This window comes from Papilio machaon, chromosome 22, assembly GCF_912999745.1.
Source record: "Papilio machaon chromosome 22, ilPapMach1.1, whole genome shotgun sequence".
NCBI classification, from domain to species: Eukaryota; Metazoa; Arthropoda; class Insecta; order Lepidoptera; family Papilionidae; genus Papilio; species Papilio machaon.
In genome coordinates, this window is record NC_060007.1 from 5,829,105 (window position 1) to 5,849,384 (window position 20,280).

At 32.4% G+C, this 20,280-nt stretch overlaps 1 protein-coding gene across 6 annotated transcripts; it reads left to right on the forward strand.

The window, feature by feature from the left end:
- Positions 1-1,094: 1,094 nt before the first annotated feature.
- On the forward strand, positions 1,095-19,040 carry LOC106713876 (yemanuclein). Of its 6 annotated transcripts, none has more exons than XM_045683406.1 (17): positions 1,095-1,395; positions 3,806-3,907; positions 4,351-4,455; positions 5,855-5,992; positions 6,654-6,788; positions 7,387-7,474; positions 7,558-7,669; positions 8,578-8,721; positions 9,533-9,675; positions 10,382-10,574; positions 10,837-10,917; positions 11,566-11,781; positions 12,375-13,356; positions 14,725-14,782; positions 15,398-15,476; positions 18,318-18,367; positions 18,706-19,040. In XM_045683406.1, exons 1-17 carry the CDS (start codon positions 1,237-1,239, stop codon positions 18,708-18,710), a joined length of 2,790 nt encoding a protein of 929 aa, XP_045539362.1. In that variant the 5' UTR covers positions 1,095-1,236; the 3' UTR covers positions 18,711-19,040. The 6 variants fall into 6 exon arrangements, with proteins under 6 accessions (XP_045539362.1, XP_045539363.1, XP_045539365.1 ...); XM_045683407.1 differs by having other exon boundaries at positions 18,323-18,367; XM_045683409.1 differs by lacking the exon at positions 15,398-15,476 and having other exon boundaries at positions 1,096-1,395.
- The last annotated feature ends 1,240 nt before the right edge of the window (positions 19,041-20,280 follow it).

Below are 20,280 nucleotides of genomic sequence, written 5' to 3' on the forward strand. Positions count from 1 at the left end.
CAGAATGTCTGTGTAAATGAACCAATCACAATGCTGCGCTGCTTCGCTTGGGCAACTCCCGCGCTGCCCTCGCATCACAAAATTTTAATATTTTGAATTTGTGTTATTATGGATTTATTATCTTAATAAGCGTTTCAAAATATCTGCACATTTTCTAAATAATATTTAAAATTAATGAGTACAAAATACCAAGTCTTTTTTTTTAAGGACAATTTGATTGTACTGTTAGAGCAATCTTTTTAGTCATATGAAGGACTATGAGAGTGTGTACCCATGAAAAGTGAGTCAGCAGGCCAGCAGTAAACTTAAAATTAAGTACCAAACTAAAGACCTGTGCCTAGCGTGCAACTGGGATAATGTAAACAGTAATTGCCGCCAGGAAGCCAAAACAGTCCAGTCCAGTCAGCGCTACTGTCCTTCCTAGCATATTGTAAGCCAGGACGCATTTTTTAAGTTTTTTCCGTCCTCGAGCCATCAAATTCGTAATCGGAAAAGTCAATTAGTAGAACAAAATTATATTATAAATAACGACATCTATAATTTTTTTTTCGAAATGTTATTTTGGTTCTCTGAGACAAAGAATTGTGCCTTGAGTTCTAACAAAGTCAAAGTATATACTTTTAAAAGTGCATTTTAATATGTTAGCGTTAATTAACTCTTATTAAAAACATATTTCTAGTTTATTTAAAAACCGTAATCATTATGAACATTAGATTAATAAATTGCTACGTTAAAAAATGTATTTACCTTATTTGTAATGACGATAAAACAGTCTCAAAAATATCAACTTTCCAAAAATGAAGTTTCCGCGTGCAGCGACATCTGTTGGTTCACTACATTAATTTTCCAAATCATCTGTTCGCAAGTTGTCAAAGTGCGGGCGCGTAATATTTTGACATTTCTGAGCTAGGCAATAATTACGTTTTATTGCTTTTTTCTGTATTTTACACTTTATTAAACTTATTAAATGTGTAATTAACTTGATCGTTATACGAGGTGTGTAATAAGACAATGTTATTACATTGTGTATTTTGATTATCACTTAAAACAAGATTTATCATTTATCTGCCATCTAGGTAAATAATTTAGTCACAAGAAACGTAGTTCTTGTTTTCTCCGTGGCGCTCTCGACCCAAACAATGAATTCCAACATGGAGGCAATGTGCTACACAGTTTGAAAATGCAGGCCGTGTCATGCTTTGAAAAAAATCATTTTATAGTAGATTTTGGTGGAAAATGTCGGACCCTAAACGTGCTACTCTTATAACAGTGGGTGCTCCAAAAAGTGCAAAGAACAAAGTGACTAAAACAGTGAGATTAACTATAAATTTGGATGAAAGCAACGAAAGTAAATATCCCGAGTTGAATTACAAGGAACTAGTCATAACAGAAGAGGTAAGTTATAACAGAAAATCATAGCAATTTACGCAACCATACTGGTTTTTCAGATCATTGTTGAGCTGAGAACATGATAGAATAATAAAAATAGGGTTAGTTTTAGTCGTTAGGCGGGTAAAGGTGCGTTTGATGTGGGCTTATGTTGCGGTCGAATAAGATATTTTTTGCTTACGTTACATAGCTTTGCATTCAGTTTGTAACATGATTTTGTGCCCACGAACTATACGCGAAGCCCAGATATCGGTCGCCATGTTTGCAACAATCTCTGAAGAACATTGTCAACATTGGTCATCAAACTTCAAACACAATGTTTTGGTCGTGCTCGACCGCCCGTATAATCAAATCATTAATTTGTAATTTTATAAGTTATTTTCATTTTATTTCAACTCTCAATGATTTACACGTTGCACTATCGAGGACGACACGTATAGGTTTTAGATAGGTATTAAATCGAGCGAAAGTTAGGACCGACATTTGATGACCTAGCCTTACCCTGTTGAAACTGCCGTCGTGTCCCGCTAAACAATTATTTTTAGATTGCTTTCTCGAGGTACATAAAAGTATTTTTTTATCGAGAATTAGGAAACATCTGTTTCTAGTTCTTATATCATTCAAATTGACGTAAGTACTGTGTGAAGTATGTTACGATAGCTTTAGCAGCTATTTATTTATCGGAAACAAGTTGGAATGGTTTTATTATTTTTGCAATAATGTAATGATCTAGCGAATTAGTATGTGTAGTGAAGACTAGATATATTACGTTTTAGAGCTCGATTTCGCGTTGCTAGCGAGCGCGAGGTTATGTAGTTTATGGCAGATCGGTTAGCGACCTTTGCTTACGCGAGTTAAAAAGCATATTTTGCATCGATTATTGATAAAAGGTATTTAATGTGTATAAATAATTTATGCAATTTAAATACTTAGTTGTTGTATTATAACATTGTATGACAACTGTTTCTGGTTTATTTTGTATTTGCTGGACGGTAGGAGTTATTTTTTAGGTTATCATTTCAACACTGTTTATACGTTTGTAGAATCGGAAATAGGGCTTCCGTGAATTACGGCCATTGTTTTGTCTTGACTTATTGAAGTTTAGGTTAGAATATAGTTTATGACCATTCTTTATGTGCACATTATTACATGGGTAGATACATTTTGTTTATGTTTCGTTCTCTTATCAATTTTTTATCAATGTATGCAAATAAGAAGTTATCAGTGTAGATTTAATTTTCAATTAGCTTTTTTTTTTATTGTTTATTGTAATGATAGATTGTTATAAAATTGATAAGGTTAACAGTTATTTAACTAGTGTACATGTACAAATTTGCGTAACATATTTTATGTGACATAATGTTATTGTTTAACATTTTATTTTATTTTATTAATATTTCGTGTAAATTAAATTTTGTTATCTTTACTCTAGCGTTGATTATTGATGTATTTTAGACGTTGATGTGTCATAAATTTCGGAATTGATTAGTGATTTTTTTAACAATTACTTTAAAAAAACAATTACTTTGTTTTTTTATGCGTGTGTGCAGAAATATAATTTTAAAAGGCTCTTTATTCGTAAGTGCATGATCAGGTGGCAATATTTTCAAGGTCGCCGGCCCGTCTAAATACAGACGCTACTGATTTCTGATTTGCAGTTTTTTTTTATGCGTGTTTTATGCGGTTACGGATATTAGGACATGCAATTTAGAAATTACGATTTAGGATAAGAGAGATTTATTTGACGAGTACAGTCGTGCAGAGAAATGTATTTTTGATATTATTTTCGTAATGACTGTGTATTTGCTTTGGAAGCGCGGAAACTTTTGTCAGGTTTGAATGAACTTAAGTTTTTAGTTCGTCACGCATACAGTCGTTGAGAAAAGTGTTACGTTAATATTACAATTGATAAAAAGGTATTGTCTGTTGTAAGTACGAGAATATTTTTATTCATAGAAGCTGATGTCATTCCATTGATGTATTTTAATTTTGTTTGAGTACCAGTTACAAACACAAATTTTATTAACAGTAGGTACAAAGTGTGCTTATTTATGTAAAAAAGTTAAGTTACTCTATCATGTCTTAATCTGTGTTTTTTTCGCGCCAATAAGGGTGACACAGACAAAAAACCTAGATATATATTACTTAGGTAAATTTGCTATACACATTTATTTTTTAATTACCAGAAAAAATATATAGCGCAACCTATTGTCTATTCTGATCATATTAAAGAATTAAAACATATGCCCATCGTATTTTTTTTTTTTTGTTAATAAATACATCAGTGTGCGTATACGCAAACACAAAAATAATGATCGTAATAATAGATTCCGAACAATTTATAAAAAGCCGCAAATAATTTTTCATATGGTAAATACAGAAGAAGCTGCTAAAAATATTTATTCTCATTTTACAGAGGAAAAAAAGAGTAGAAAATGGCAAGACTTCAGGGCTGGACCCTTTCTCAGACAACGATGATGATGTGGAGCGTGTTGCCAGGAAGTTTGAACAGAAATATGTATGTATTTATCAATATTATTACTAGCTTTTGCTCGAGACTATGTCCGCACGGAATTAAAAAAAATTCTTAATAAGTAGCCTATGTGTTCTTCCAGACTATGTTCTAAATTGGTGCCGAATTTCATTAAGATCCGTTGAGCCATTCCATCTAAACATTTGCATTTATAATATTAGTAAGATTTGAATTATTTAATTAAGAAACTATGTTGCAAGTTAAAGCAAGTTTAACAACATTCAATTGATATGTTCATAATTTTGCTCTGGTAATCACCATTTTTTTGCAAAAGTCTTTTTTTAGTAAATAAAATACATTTTGCAGCTACAGTTGAATTAATAGGAATCAATAATTATAACTAACATAATTAAAGAATTTTACCTTTATGAGTTATAATTCTAGACTTATTGGATTTAATTCTCAAAAAGTTTATTAAAAATTTTCAGGGTGGTAAGAGCACATATGGAAGGAAGGGACGTAAACGGGACGACTTTGCAGATATCGGAGCGGGCTATGATGAAAACGACTCTTTTATTGATAACACTCATGGTGTGAGTATATTACTCTATATCAATGATTGTCAAACTTATTTCTTTCACCGCCCCCTTTGAAAATCAATTATATTTCAGAGCCCCCTAATATTTATTTAGCCCTAAAACTTAAAAACTACAATTTCATTACTTTAATTAATTTCAATGCACCCCATTTTTGGGCCCCTTATCGCCCCCTCCTAGGTTTCAAACGCCCCCAAGGGGGCGTTATCGCCCACTTTGGGAAACACTGCTCTATATCAATGAATCTCCACTGATATGAAATTTGTAGTAATACATGTTCTCTCTCTCTCCCTCCCCCCCCCCCCCCCCCCCCCTCTCTCTCTCTCTCTCTCTCTCTCTCTGTCTAGCTCGTATCCCACATGGTGTTGGGGTCAGCTTTCTCTGTCATCATCTTCATCTGAGACTTGGCACTCACTCATGTCTCTTTTAGCACTGTCTCTGTTATTTCAAAAAGTATAAAAGGAATGACAAGTACAATTTTCAGTAGTGAAGTTCTAATCTAATATTATTAGGAAATAGGTACAATAGACCCTGGATAATTGATATTTATTGTCTAGTCCTGATGTACAATCTCCATAAGCGAGAAGTTCGTAAAAGATCTTGCTTATTCAAGTTCGACTGTGTTATAAACCACCACTTTAGTTAAAGTGGTCTTGTTTAAAGCGTTGATAACAATCATCAAAGTAATGTCATATCTGATTATTTAAATATTGGTGGAAATTATGTGAATAGTCATAATGGTGATGTAATTAATAACAAGAAAAGACTAAAAAAGATCCTGTAAGTTAGTCTGTTGTAGATTTTTGTAAGATAATTATTTTAGAGTTAAGCTCACAAGTACTGCACTCCTTTTCTTCTATTGTTATTTACTGCTATTTTGTGTATAAAGTTTTAATAAATACATTTTTTAGACCTATAAAGTTGTTATTAACTACAGAGAAATGTAAGAGAAACACAAAAGGCAGATTTAATATTAGAAGTCTACAACCACTAAAACTAAATAAAAACCACTAAAAATAAAAAACTTGTGAGCCGTCATGGGACGCCTGCCAGATGTGAAACATCGTGTGTGTACAAGTAATATGCATATAATAATAAATGTTATAATTAAATAAATAATGATAATGACAACGATAATAATGATAAAAATGATAATAATAGTAATAATAATAATTAGTTTGTATTAAGAAAAATATATAAAATTAGACAATAAATAAATATGTGGAATAATAATATATATGTAAACATATGTATACCTTAGTATAGCGTGGCGACCCGTCGCCACGGCAAGCGTCGCCACGCCAACAATTCGGTTTACAAGTGATCCTATAGATGTTTCACATTAAAATTAAAAAATTGTGCATTTATCGATTTGTATTTTTTTTCTAAATTTCAGTATGACGAGATGATCCCTCCGGAATGTGATACCCTGTATGGTGGGTTCTACATCAACAGTGGGTCGCTAGAATTTAAAACGGTACCTGATGGTCAGAATGATAATTCTGACGCTGAACCTGCAGCAAACAGGAAGAAGGTAAGCTTTAGCCTTTATATGCTTAGTTTAATTAACAAATACTAATGGTCTAATGCAATGTTTCCCAAAGTGGGCGATTTGAAACCTAGGAGGGGGCGATAAGGGGCCCAAAAAATGGGGGGCTTTGAAATTAATTACAGTAATGAAATTGTGGTTTTTAAGTTTTAAGGCTGAATAAAAATTAGGGGGCTCTGAAATATAATTGATTTTCAAAGGGGGCGGTGAAAGAAATAAGTTTGACAATCACTGGTATAATGGTTAAGGCTATGTACTTTTGATCATGTGGTCAAGAGTTCGAAGCTTATATTAGTGAATTACCAAAAATCTGTTACTAATAAAAAAAAATTGTTTATTCTCTTAGTTTATTTTGATTGGTTACATCATGATTTGGAATTAAAGTTTTGTAGGTCATTATCAAATTATTTGATATGTTTACAAACAATAATTTTGTTATTGTAAGCAAAAAATTGCATTTTTCTTGTGTGAAATTTATACATTTTTACTTTTAATTGTGCCTAAAATGTCTTTAATTAACAATTTTCTTCATTTTCTTTTAAATTTAAACGATTTATGGATCACAATGTTTATTGAAAAACTAACAATTGATAATTAGATAGTGCTACATTAGTTTTTGTACTAATTTTGTCATAAATTCTTCCAGAGATGTCTATCATCAAGTAGTAGCGAAGATGAATCCTCAGAGAGCTCATCAGAGTCTGAAAGTGCCGAGGAAAAGGAACCTAAAGCGATAGCTAATGGCGTCCTTGATTCTCACGAGACTGAACATCGAAAAAAGGTATAGAATTTATTAATATTACTTAAAATGGTCAAATAATGGTTCATTTACCCTAATATTTTATGTATGACATTGATAGCTCTTATGAATAAGGACCAATGTGAAAATTGACAATGTCTCAAAGTTTCAAACATATAGAAAAATATGTCGCATAGGTCTTTTTACTTCAGCAAAAAAAAAAAAAAAATTTATAATTAATATAATAAATTAAAATAATAAATTTGTATTTTGTTTAGTGGCTGTTAGAAACTAAGAGGTAGCTTTTAACACAAAAATAATTATCAATTTGTTATTTTGTACCCATCTAAATATGTGATAAGTTATCCAATGAATTGCAAGTAAATATGCTATTGATTGACCTTATATCTTATACTTGACTACATCTATATATATAAAAGTTGTGTTAGTTACACTATTTATAATTCAAGATCGGTCGAACTGATTTAGCTGAAAATTGATGGGGAGGTAGCTTAGAACTAGGAGACGGACATAGGAACTTTTTTATATTGTGTGCATTTTTTTTATTCATCGCGGACGAAGTCGCGGGTAAAAGCTAAGTAAGTAAGTAAGTTATAATATTGAAATTGTTAATTTTCAGAAAAATAAAAAGATCGATAAAAAGAAACCGGACAAAATACGAAGGACAGATTCGTCTGCAGCGACATCTGGTAAACAGACTTCGGATGGTAAGCTTTAATTTTTTTTTTAATTTACCTAATTTCAAATGAATGTCTAGATTATTATTTATATTGTTTCTCTTATTTTCTAGATAATGCTCCAGCTGATGCTGAGAGTGCGGACTCGAGGACATCACAATCTGACTCCCTTACATCCAAACCTGCTCCGAGCTCGGAGAATGCAATAACTTCTGATAGCTCAAGGTATTATTGATTTATATAAGTGATTGTCAAACTTATTTCTTTCACCGCCCCCTTTGAAAATCAATTATATTTCAGAGCCCCCTAAATTTTATTCAGCCCTAAAACTTAAAAACACCAATTTCATTGCTTTAATTAATTTCAATGCCCCCCGTTTTTTGGGCCTCTTATCGCCCCCTCCTAGGTTTCAAACGCCTCCAAGGGGGCGTTATCGCTCACTTTGGGAAACACTGATTTATATATACATTTGATAACAAAATATAATAACTGAATAGATAAAATCGTGTTAGACTGAAGATTTAAAAAAAAATCATAGTTAATGGGAAGAAAAACTGAAGTCTAATGTGTTGGTGCCAAAAGTCTGCTGTCAACTTCCATCTGTCAAATTGTTAAACGTCATTGTAGTGTGTGTTTTTTTTTAAATTAATAATGTATTCATTATCAACTAAAAAAAAGCTCCGAAGCCTGAATTTTTGCCTTAAATAATTTGTCCGCTATTAAATTTTTTTTTATTTTCGACTATAGCTTATAGAGTACTTTGTATATTGAAGCAAAGTGTTTTTTTTGTCTCCGTTAAGACAAATCAAGGATCTGTCTAATTACAAGAACTAGATTTCTGATATGAAAATAGTTATATTTATCTATGTCTTAGTGCTTTTACTAGATGTGTGAATTATTTTCTCCATTTTAATGGATAATTTAGAATAATAATTGATCTTAAAATTAGATAATTTAGCCATAGGGGGGTCTGAGGTAACAGTTCATTTTGAAAAAGGGGGTCATTTGTGCAAAATAGTTTGGGGGGTCCCTGATTTAGATTTAGTATGAAAAATTTACAATTAGGAATTTCCTTAGCGCTTAATTATAACTGAGTTCAAAAGTAATTTATAAGATAATTTAAATAATTTCAGGGATGTGGAAGCGAAGGTGGAAGTGAAACTTCCCCAAGCGGTGTGCCAAGTGCTGGAGGAGCTGGAGACGCTGGTGCGCCTGCTGCACTCAGTAAACACCTCCTCCGAGGAGATAGAGATTAAGACAGATCCTCATATTGTCAGGTTTATCATTGAAGTTAATTTTTATAATATTTCTATAGAGTATTCTTTAAGTGGTGTCGGATCAGATTTGAAAGACCAATATATTTATGTGAAAGAAAAAAATTGACTCCATGCTTCTAGACCATTCATTTTAATAGCAATATATTAAGACAAAGGTTGCAGCTTTAAAAATGTTACTAATATTATAAATGCGAATGTATAGATGGATGGATGTTTGTTAGAAAGTGTATCCGGAACGGGTTAACATATCTTGATGAAAATGTAGGCTATTTATAAAGTTTTTTTAAATCCGCACGAACGGAATCGTGGATGACAGCTAGCTCTAATAGTCCGGGAGCCAGATTTTCATGACCAAGTCCCTCCCAATCGAAATTTTTTTTTTCTCCAAGCGTGGAAGACTGCCACTGCCCACCCCACCCACGGAGTCTCATCTGACGGTCGCCAGTGTTCATAGTATAAGACCCTTATGCATTTTACGAAGTTTCGCTCGAGAGGAAATAATTGACCGAAAATGTACCTGGCTCCCGGGCTATAAAATAAAAAAAAACTTTTTTTTTTTAACTGTTTGACTTGTACCACGATAAAGAAGACAGACGTGAAGTGAAAAATTGTCCCTAACTTTTATAGCAAAAGGCCATTTGAATCCGCACAATTTAGTAAAGTGTCTAGTACCCATAAACATCTAAATTTGCTTATGCTTTACTTATCTTTAATCTGGATGTACAGAAATAGGATATTTCCCCTTCCTATGCGTCCCCTCCTCTACCAAATCCTCTGTACAGTTTTAACTGAACATTTGACATGGTTACAGATTGGAGCGAGCGTTATCAGAGAACAGCGCAAGTAATCATGTTCAGCGCAGTGCATGGGGTAAGGCGGCTCGTCTGCTTCGTGTCAGTCGTCACAGACTTCAGCAACGCGCCGTCAAGCAAACAGACACACAAGTTTCCAACAGTGAGTTGTCTTACAGCATCAGTTTACACTTGTATACTTAGATAAAGAGATTTAGCAGACTTGATCCATGTCCTCCATCTATCATTTGCTCTTCGTCTCTCTTAATTTTGTTCTGCACAACGACTCGAATGATCTGAACTCATAAGATGTTTGAAAAATACTAAACATTAAATGTAAGAGTCTGTTTATACAAACCGAGATAGAGAGTAAAGCCGATTTTTATCTTAAATTAAATTTATCATTATACGTCTTTTCTATAAAGAGTAAAAGTTAAAAAGACGTGAAAATTATACCTTTTATCAATTTTATTTGCAATAAAAAATGTTCTCTGCACACCAGTCTGAACGGAACTTAACCATGAAATCTGCACAAGAGTATTTAGTTACCGGATTTCTCAATGATTAATGTTACCTTATATTGAGAAATAGATCTGAAAGAAAAAAATCATTTATGGCTCCAAAAAAAAAACCACAAATACAATACAAAAACTAGATACAATAGTGTGGTAAAAGGGAGCCAACTCAGCGAAGCTGGGACAAACTAAACTGCAACTGTGCTGGTTTTCAGCTGACATCTTTACAAAAAAATATATAAAAAAAATATATAAATAATAAAGAAGACAAGAAAACAAAAAAAAAAGATAGAACTAGATTAACAATAACAACAATCTGCTTTTCTAAATCTTGCATAATAATGCTTATTTCAGCAACACCAACAACAACAATTGCTCAAACAACAGTAACTTCGATTACAACTTCAACAACATCTCTTACAACAACCTCTACAACAACAGTTAACACAACAAACAACAAACGTAAATATGAAGATGATGAAGTCATGGATACAAGCAGATTAACACCTGATGAAAGGGAAGCTAAGATTGTTGAAACATTACAGAGGTGAGACATATTTTTTTTCTAATAATGAATATTGTTGTGTTAAAAAATCTAAAAAAGCTAGCTGTTACGCGACTTTATCAGCGTGAAATTAAAAAAAAAAACTTAATAAGTAGTCTATATGTTCTTTCGGTCTATGTTCTACATCTATGTCAAATTTCATCAAGATCCGTTAAGCCGTTCTGGAGATACCTTCAAAAAAAACATCCATCCATCCATCTGAACTTATAATATTAGTAAAATAGAGGTGTTTTTTTTATTTTAGGTTAAAAACACTAATTGAAGAACGCAGACCAGGAATGATAGCTAACTATAATGCAGAGTGCGAGAGAGTACAGGAGGAAAGGTAAGGAGAAAACAGACACTAAATGATCCCTTAGTTGTACACTAAGGGATCAGTATGAGATATCTTTACTAAGCAGTTTATTTTATCTGACTTAATATAAAAAAAAAAAACTTGTGTAATACAAACTCTATAAAAATATAATCAAAATGTGTTTTCTGTCCAAATTTTCTACTAATCAATGTTTTTTTCAACAAATTTGCCTACATTATTGTTTCATTTTTAGCCGACTTCAAAAAGAAGGAGGTTATCAATTCGACTGTATTTTTTTTTTATGTTTTTTACCTCAAAACTCCGCCCCTTGTGGTCCGATTTTGATAAAAATTATTTTAATCGAAAGAAAGTGCTTGCAGATGGGTCCCATTTTTTTTTTAAATAACTAGAAGACTAGTAGATTTTGAATTTAGCTTCAAAATTTGTTAAGAAAATTAGGGACATTTTTTGCTTTCAGCGCTTACGTAGGCTAAACTATAGGACCTACATACAAATGATGTATGGCGAATTGTAGCTCTTTAAATGTGCTAAATAAAAGTCCGGGATAGCATATATCTATCTTTTATAGTTTTTTCACAATAACCATTTTTTTATGAAACATATAATCTTAGGTCATGTTTTTTTTATGTAAAAAAAAAATTTTTTTCATTTTGACAGAAAAAAGATACAAATCGCATCTCGTTCGGAAGGTGCACCTATGATAGAGAAGCGATTACCAAAGCGCAGGTTCCCTTGGTGCAGCCGCAGCCGGGCGCTGCTGGCGAAGCTGGCGCGGCTGGCGGGCTCGGAGGCAGCTGATTTATTAGCACGGAGAGCTCTACCTTTATTCCCTAAGGGATTTGTTAGAATGCCAACATTACTGCGACAAGCGGAGTGAGTAAAAAAATGACATATTTATGCACTAGCTGTCGTCCGTGACTTTGTAAGCCCGGAACAAACGACCTTGATAGACATACGGACAGATAAAAATTTTATAAAATTGTTATTGGTTACGTAAATATATCATACTAGCTTTTACCCGCGACTCCGTCCGCGCGGAATAAAACATAGAAAACGGGGTAAAAATTATCCTATGTCCGTTTCCTGGTTCTGAGCTACCTGCCCATCAATTTTCAGCTAAATCGATTCAGCCGTTCTTGAGTTATAAATAATGTAACTAACACGACTTTCTTTTATATATATATAGATGTATGATATATATGTAACTAACTAGGGTGACTCATGACGCAATTACATTAGTCGGTTAGACCGTATTCGGCTGTAGGCCGTATTCAGTCACCGACTAATATAAACAAGTATTCGGTCGAGTCCGTTGTCGGTTTCGAGTACGTCGTGACTTAATGGAGGTGTTATCCACACTCTCTTTATCTTTGTACTCTTATTTTTCAATTTTTTCCTCAAAACTTCTTGTATTACATCGCACACAGTTAAAAATCAACTACTAAACATAAAATTTAATTTTTCAGTCTCAATAAAGAAATGAAAGCTGCGGATACGAAACGTCAACGTATGAATACTGAAACACAACCAGTTGTTTCACAACCAGTGGCTTACACGGAGCAAATACAATTCCCCAGTTCTCTAACTGTCACAACAAGTGTGAAAACATCAGATAAACAGGAACCGGAAGATAAAGATTCCAAATATAAAATAAATCCAGCTGTATTCGGGAAAATAATAAATAGCTATGCAATAAGTAATGATCTAATTGTAGAAAAAGCTGAAGATAAAAGGAAAGATATCACAGAAAAAAGTAAAGAAGACGTTTATATACCTTCAAATAATATAGGCTGTATAACTATAACTCCAGTGCCAAATCAACAGAAACCTTATAAAAAAAATAACATTATAACAGATAAAAAAGAACCATTATTAAAAGTTAAATCACCAGCCGCATTAAATGAAATGATAAAAAAAGATAAACATAAAAAACCGGAAAAGAAGAAAAATAGAGTAGAATCTCCTCTACATATAGACACCGGTTACCAAAATAAAGAACCAACCGCTAGTCCAAAATCGAAAGAAGAAATATCACAGAAGCAATTAGAAAATATGAGAACAGCGGAGAACAATCTTCCACGGCCAGCATTGATCCCGGTACATCATTCTCCGACCTTTGCTAAACCGGATAAGAGGCCTCCGGAAGTAAAGAAGAAGAAAGATGTTATGATCGTATCTGATGTTGATCCCTTAGGTGATGTACAACAAGAACCTGTCGCTATAGATGACAGTAGTAGTGACATAGAAGTTGTAGAAGACAAGAATACGGACAGAAGTGACAAGAATACAGTGCCTTTGAATGACAAAGTGTGTGTGAGAGACGATAAAAAAGTGAACAGTGTTAACAAGGACTCTAATAAAGGTGGTAAAGAGTGTCGACAGAATTATTTAGAAGAATCAACGAATGAAGATATGGATAATCTTATGAGAAATATAATAGCTATGGAGGTAAGAATCAATTATTATCTTTTTTTAAATGAAACTAGCTTTTACCCGCGACTCCGTCCGCGCGGAATAAAAAATAGAAAACGTGGTAAAAATTATCCTATGTCCGTTTCCTGGTTCTAAGCTACCTGCCCACCAATTTTCAGTCAAATCGATTCAGCCGTTCTTGAGTTATAAATAGTGTAACTAACACGACTTTCTTTTATATATATAGATAGATTAATAATAATAATAAAAATTGTTTATTTAGGCAACAGAAGTATTGTTACATTACATAATAATAGTACACCTGGTTTCTAAACTAGATTCTAGACCCGTATTATAGGAGTCAGGACTCTTCCGTCTTAGTGGTATAGTTTAAATATTATAATAGTAACATAAAAAGTTATTATGCAATGACTTAAAAAAATTAGGGCAAATAACATACTTTTATTCGAAAAAAAATTGCGTGATTAATAGTAGGTTTCTGAGACAGAAATCCTCGTTTAATATATATTATTATCTCTGTTTTGTCAAAGATATACAGAGATTTTAGTCTCAGAAACCAACAGTTATAGAAAAATCTGTTCTAACATGGGGACAACTCAATCCATCATTTTTATACTAACTCATCTGAATTATTGATCACTAGCTGTCGCCCTCGACTCTGTTCGCGCGTAATTAGAAAATAAATATTAGTAGCCTGTGTGTTCTTCCAATTATGGTCTATGCCAAATTTCAGTAAGATCTAAGAAGCCATTATGGAGATACTTTCTAACATCCATCCATCCATCTAAATATTTGCATCTATATCAAAATATATAAAAGAAAGTCGTGTTAGTTACACTATTTATAACTCAAGATCGGTCGAACAGATTTAGCTGAAAATTGATGGGGAGGTAGTTTAGAACTAGGAGACGGACATAGGAACTTTTTTATCTTGTGAGCATTTTTTTTATTCCGCGCGGACGAAGTCGCAGGTCAAAGCTAGTTTATAATATTAGTAAGATTAGATTCAGTTGTTAAAATGTTTTCTTATAGTGCATGTTAAATGTTTACAATCATTGCATCCAGTTAATTAATTAAGAAACGGCTTAACACACGTTTGATCGTCCGGTGACGGCACCGACTAGTTTCGAACCCATCGGGGGTCCATCTTCAGGGCGAGTGTTTATTCCGACTTCGCGGTCGCGTCGTTAGACTAGTCGGTGCCGTCACCGGACGATCAGACGTAAATTAAGCTGTTACTTAATTAATTACGATGTCTCACGAAAGTTTAAACAATTTCATTGCATCCAGTATTTTTATAATCATTTAATTTGTCTTGTTTGGAAATCATTTGTCCGTTTGTAATCAGAATCATTTTCATGATATGTATTCGGCATATTTCAGCATTCACAAGAACCTGCCAAGTTAAATTGCAACTCATATGGTGGAGTCATAACTAGTGGTAAGTTATAAATAACTTATAAAGTTATGTAGTAAAATCTAACAATATATATATGTGAGTTTTCATTGTCAAACAACTTGTATAAAAACATTTTACATTGTATGAAAAAAACAAAAACATAGTGTACATGTTTTTTGACATGAAATCTATGAAAATACGGTAAAATTGTCTATTGTTTTTCATTTTTAAATTTAGATGGGTTTTATCTTTTTTCTTTTTTTTATTGTTATGTAAAATGTATGGGTTTATTTATATAAAATAGTTTACATATTATGTGGTACTTTTAAACTATATAAATAATAGTTTATTATGTTTTAAATTGTTTATTAGATAGTTAAATTATCTGATATTATCTACCATATATTTAAAAGTAAATGAAGTCAAAATTAGTTTATATCAAATCCAAGTAATGGTATATTTTACGAAAAAAAAAATATATTTAATATTCATTTCTATTTGATAGAATTTACTAAAAATTTTCAAGGAATATTACAATTTGTATCTATTATTTGAAAAAGTTATTCAAGTTTCAATTCATTGCTTGTGCTTTAGTAACCATGTTTCATCCGATATCAATCAGGCTTAAAAGCCACTAACATGGGGTTTCTTTACCAGCAAAGCACGAGGTGTCTTCCAAACAATACAACGCAAGGAATACTATATTTGGGGATCAGCGTAGCGATAAAGACAAATTGTAAGTGATCAAACATGATCGGTGCTGTGTTCCCTTCTTAGCCTGGATTGCGGATCTACATATGTAGTATTATTTGGGCGGTTATGAACGATAACATTATAAAATTATATACATCTCTACATATATTATGAAATAGTAACTCGAAAAATGGAGCATTGCAACCCTTTTTATGTTTGTTTTTATGTCTTTACTAGCTGTCGTTCGCGACTCTGTGGGGTATTAAAAAAAACTAATAAGTAGCCTATGTGTTCTTCCGGACTATGTTCTACAGATGTAGAACAGCACAGCACAGATGTGCCAAATTTTTATCAAGATTCGTTAAGCCGTTCCGGAGATACCTTCGAACAAACTTCCATCCATCCATCCATCCATCCATCTATCTATCTATCTAAATATTTGCATTTATAATATTAGTAAGATTAGCTGTCATTCGCGACTCCGTCCGCCCGGAATTAAAAAAAAAAAAATTAATAGGCTATGTGTTCTTCCAGACTATGCCAAATTTCATCAAGACACGTTGAGCCGTTCCTGAGATATCTTCAAACAAACATCCATCCATCTAAAAATTCGCATTTATAATATTAGTACGATGTAGATTTGCATTTATGTCAATTCATTTATTATGCTAAAAGGGAAATGACATTTTATTACTATTTTTTCCTATGACGTTATATTTGTTAGTCAGTTGACTTTCTTAATGTTTCAAAATTTCATTTTTTATTAATCTGTTAGTGTAGTTGTAATTGTCACGTCTCTCATAAAGATCATCAATAAAACATCTTTAACAAATTCTAGATTTTCAGGCAGTTAACTTAAACTTTTTGAGTCAAAATTTCTTTTAATTTTTAGTAATGAGTCTTAGGGCTTTGATTAAGAAATTATTTTATCATTGTATATTTTTAAAATGTATACTAACTATATGTATACTGTTAAATATATGTATAACTTCATTGTAATTCTTTTGAATTAACTATCTTTCATAATTGCCCAAATCTTAACTAGATCTATCGCTTACTTATTATCTCAATCGAATATCACTTGATTCATTTTCACCAGACTTATTGTGGCGTGACATTAATTTCATTTAGTTACACCATTTTATATTTAACTTATTTAGTTACTAGAAAGTTATAATCTTAAAAATATTTATGCTAATATTATAAATAGGAAAAATCTTTACTTTTTTTGGTTAAATTACTCAAATTTAATAATAATAAAAATTTAACTAGCTGTCGCTCGCGACAACCGCGCGGAATTCATAAAAAAAATCTTAAATAGTAGCCTGTGTTCAAGACTATATTCTACATCTATGCTAAATTTCAATGTCATCTATGTAGCCGTCCTAGGGATACCTTGTAACAAACATCCATCCATCCAAACATTTGCATTTATGAAGGATGGATTACTAAATTAGTGTGTATTTTATTTCAAACTTATCATCACCTAACATTAGGGTAAATTGTGGTCTTGTGCTTGATTCTTTATAAAAAGTTTCCATTATTTATTCCTAAGATTTTTTTAACATGTTTAGGTATATTCCCTGGCCGTAATCAATATTGATGCGTAATAAAGTAAATTTTTAACAAAGGTTAGTAAATATGACGTTTGTTGCGCTAAATATATAGCTTGTTTAAAAAAATGGAACCCATCTGCAAGCACTTCCTTTCGATTAAAATATTTTTTATCAAAATCGGACCACCAGGGGTGGAGCATCGCGGTAACACACTTAAAATAAAAAATACAGTCGAATTGTTAACCCCTTTCTTTTTGAAGTCTGCTAAAAAAGGTTAAATATAATAATTATGAAAAAAAAAATATGTACAATTTTTTATAATCTGTGATCGGCGTATTTTTGTCTATTAATTGTTTTTGTATTGTAATTCCCGAATGTAAAATGTCATTTGTTGGCTCAATTTAATGTTAGTGTACTCAAATCATATCAAAATAACATATTAAATGGGTGGAGAAAGTGGTTCATTAATATTAAGAAAATTAATTAATGGTACACAGTAGAATACATAAAATAAATCTCATCTATTTAATATTATTTAACTTTAAAAAAAGAAGATTTTAAAAATTTTAAATAATAATTTTCGAAAGGCCCACTTTGGGTCACTGCGTCACCCTAGTTATTTAGTTATAATTTTCTCAGGTGATATCGCTAATTATACGTTAATTTAAGATTTAAAAAAAAGCTATGCTCCCAACAATTTTATCTTGCTTTAATTCATGCTGAGCTTGATATAACTACAAGTATTTTATACATAAGAATATTTATGTGTTTGTTCATAACCTAGCTTAGCTAGCTATATTACCCTAGCTAGCTATTCTAGCTTAGGTACCCTAGCTTTGGCTACCTTTAATCCGCTGTTCGGTGTTTGGCAACTTGCGTGTAATCTATTCACATATTTTTATAACTTTACAGAATTATTGTCATTGTACAATCACATACAGAAATGTTACTATAGTATATGATGTAAATTTTTTTTCTATTTTTTCTTGGTATTTATCCGCAGTTGTTCACAATAACACAATTTTTATAATTATTATAACGATAAAATTATTAAAAAAAAAAAAAAATACAGTCGAATTGATAACCTCCTTCTTTTTGAAGTCGGCTAAAAATAAAGAAAAAACGTAGACCAATAAAGAGAAATTCCTCCTTTTTGTATTCGGTTAAATAGTGTCAATTAGCAAATTGCAGTCTTACCATGAAAAAGAAGATATCAGTTCTAATAGTGACATTTTTGTTCACGACTGTACTTGCATAAGTTAACTTTCACTATCAGTTTTGTTGCTGTTTAATTGGTTGGTGTCCTACAGAAGTTTCATTTGTTCCAGCGCAGGACTAACTTCTTTGAACAAAATGGATGGATGTAGCGTTATCACAGGTATTTATAACTTAAAATCACAAATGTTGTTGATTAGCAGTTCTTTAATGTAAATTTCTGCCACTGTCTCAAATTACAATAAAAAACTTTCTTACTAAATCTACACTGAGCGGAGTTCCTTAGTATGGATTATTCGCATTAAATTATACCCTTAGTAGATATATGTTTCTGAGACCATTATCTTTGACATAGTAAAACTTTTTAAATTGAGATTTAAGTCTCAGAAATCCATAGTAACTAGTTAAACCCATTTTCCACTAAGTGTCGCTCGATCACAGGTTCTTGTATGAGTGCTAGTAGTAAAAGATACTTACTGATGGTATATATATTTTTTACAGGCTGATTAAAAGTACACTAAAATGAGTAATATTGTACGGCAGTGTACCGCCGCGTCCGTAACAGTCCACCCCCTTTTTGTACTGCAGAGAACACATTGGAATAGTTATAAATTATATAAAAAAAAATTGTAAATGTTTGCTAAAGAGATAAGGCAATTTTAAATGACTGCCACAATCAGAGATGTTTAGTTACTCAGTCTTAGTCATTTTCTTCACACTAAGGCGCGACCTTAGTGGCCATTGCATGACTGTGTGTGGCAGTTATTGTTATTTAAGACAAGCAGACACTTGTGGATTTCAAATATAAGTTTTTTTTGTTGCAATTTTTTTTTTTTCATTTTGTGTAATCATGTTTTTTTTTAATTTATGTTAAGAATTATTTGAAATACAAGTGTCCGATTTATTTATGTTCGCATTATACGTAAATTTCAAAACAAACCATATTTCCACTATAATTGGACATAGTAATTTATGTCGCAGTACGATTGGAAAATTGGACAGTTTATAATTGTACTAGGCTTTATTAAACTGGACAAAACCAAGGGTCTTTAATCATTTTCTATTTAACTATAAAACAAATGAGTATTTTCTGTATTTCCTAAACTTTATAATTTCAAACTTAAATCCCTTTATAACTTGTTTATACTTTGTTTCACCATTCTCTGCCTATTTATATGTCTAATTTGATTAAAAATTTACTAAATGTACAATCTGCAAGTGACATATGCTGCTGTTTATATCTGAAAGTATAAATAATTTGGAACGTCATCGAAAACCATTTGTACCTAGTCTTGCCATATATTCTGTCCCTAGCTAAAACATGTCTATCTCAAAAATAAATTAGCTAAAAGTAACGAAATACAACACAGTTATTCTTTATTAACTATTTAAAGGAACAAATAAGAAATTTACTCAATATGACTAGTTTTGGCTTCACACATATCTTCAATCAATCTGGCCACTTGTCTATCGCCGCACGCACCGTTTCCAAAGGTATCGAAGCCTCTCCTGCCACCAAATAACGTTTCAACAACTTGATATTGTGGTGAGGTTTCGAGCAGGCTATCTCTCTAAAACTGCCCATAGTTGTTAATCCCTAGGGCTGAGGTCTGAACTGCCCGAGGGCAATCTTCACACGCGATAAAACCCGTCAAATTGTCCTTTAGCCACTGCTGAGTGGTTCGTGCTTTATGTGCCGGGGCCGAGTCCTGTTGAAAGATCCAATGCTCATTGGAAAACATTGTTTGAGTGAGTAGCTTCACAACAGGCTCCAAAATGTCACTCAGATAGTTTGCCATCTTCGTTTTTATGCCATTTTGGCAAAAATGGAGGTCAGTGACCCCTTCGTACGACACGCCCCACCAAACCATGACTGATGCCGGGTGATGGCCTCTTTCCACCTTGGCAACCTTCTCCGAAGCCTCCTGAGAGCTGTGAGCATAGACCCTGTCATTTTGAAGGTTGTATTTCTCTTCTACCGTGAAAATTTTCTCATCGGAAAACAGGATTCTTCGGTACCCGCCTTTAGCGTGCTGTTGAAACGGCTATTTCGCTCTGGTCGCTCTTATGATTCGT

Coding starts and splice junctions, on each gene's coding strand:
- LOC106713876 (XM_045683406.1), top strand. CDS start 1,237: ATGTCGGACCCTAAACGTGCTACTCTTATAACAGTGGGTGCTCCAAAA. Junction 3,908..4,350: donor GGAAGTTTGAACAGAAATAT/GTATGTATTTAT, acceptor AAAAATTTTCAG/GGTGGTAAGAGCACATATGG. Junction 6,789..7,386: donor AGACTGAACATCGAAAAAAG/GTATAGAATTTA, acceptor GTTAATTTTCAG/AAAAATAAAAAGATCGATAA.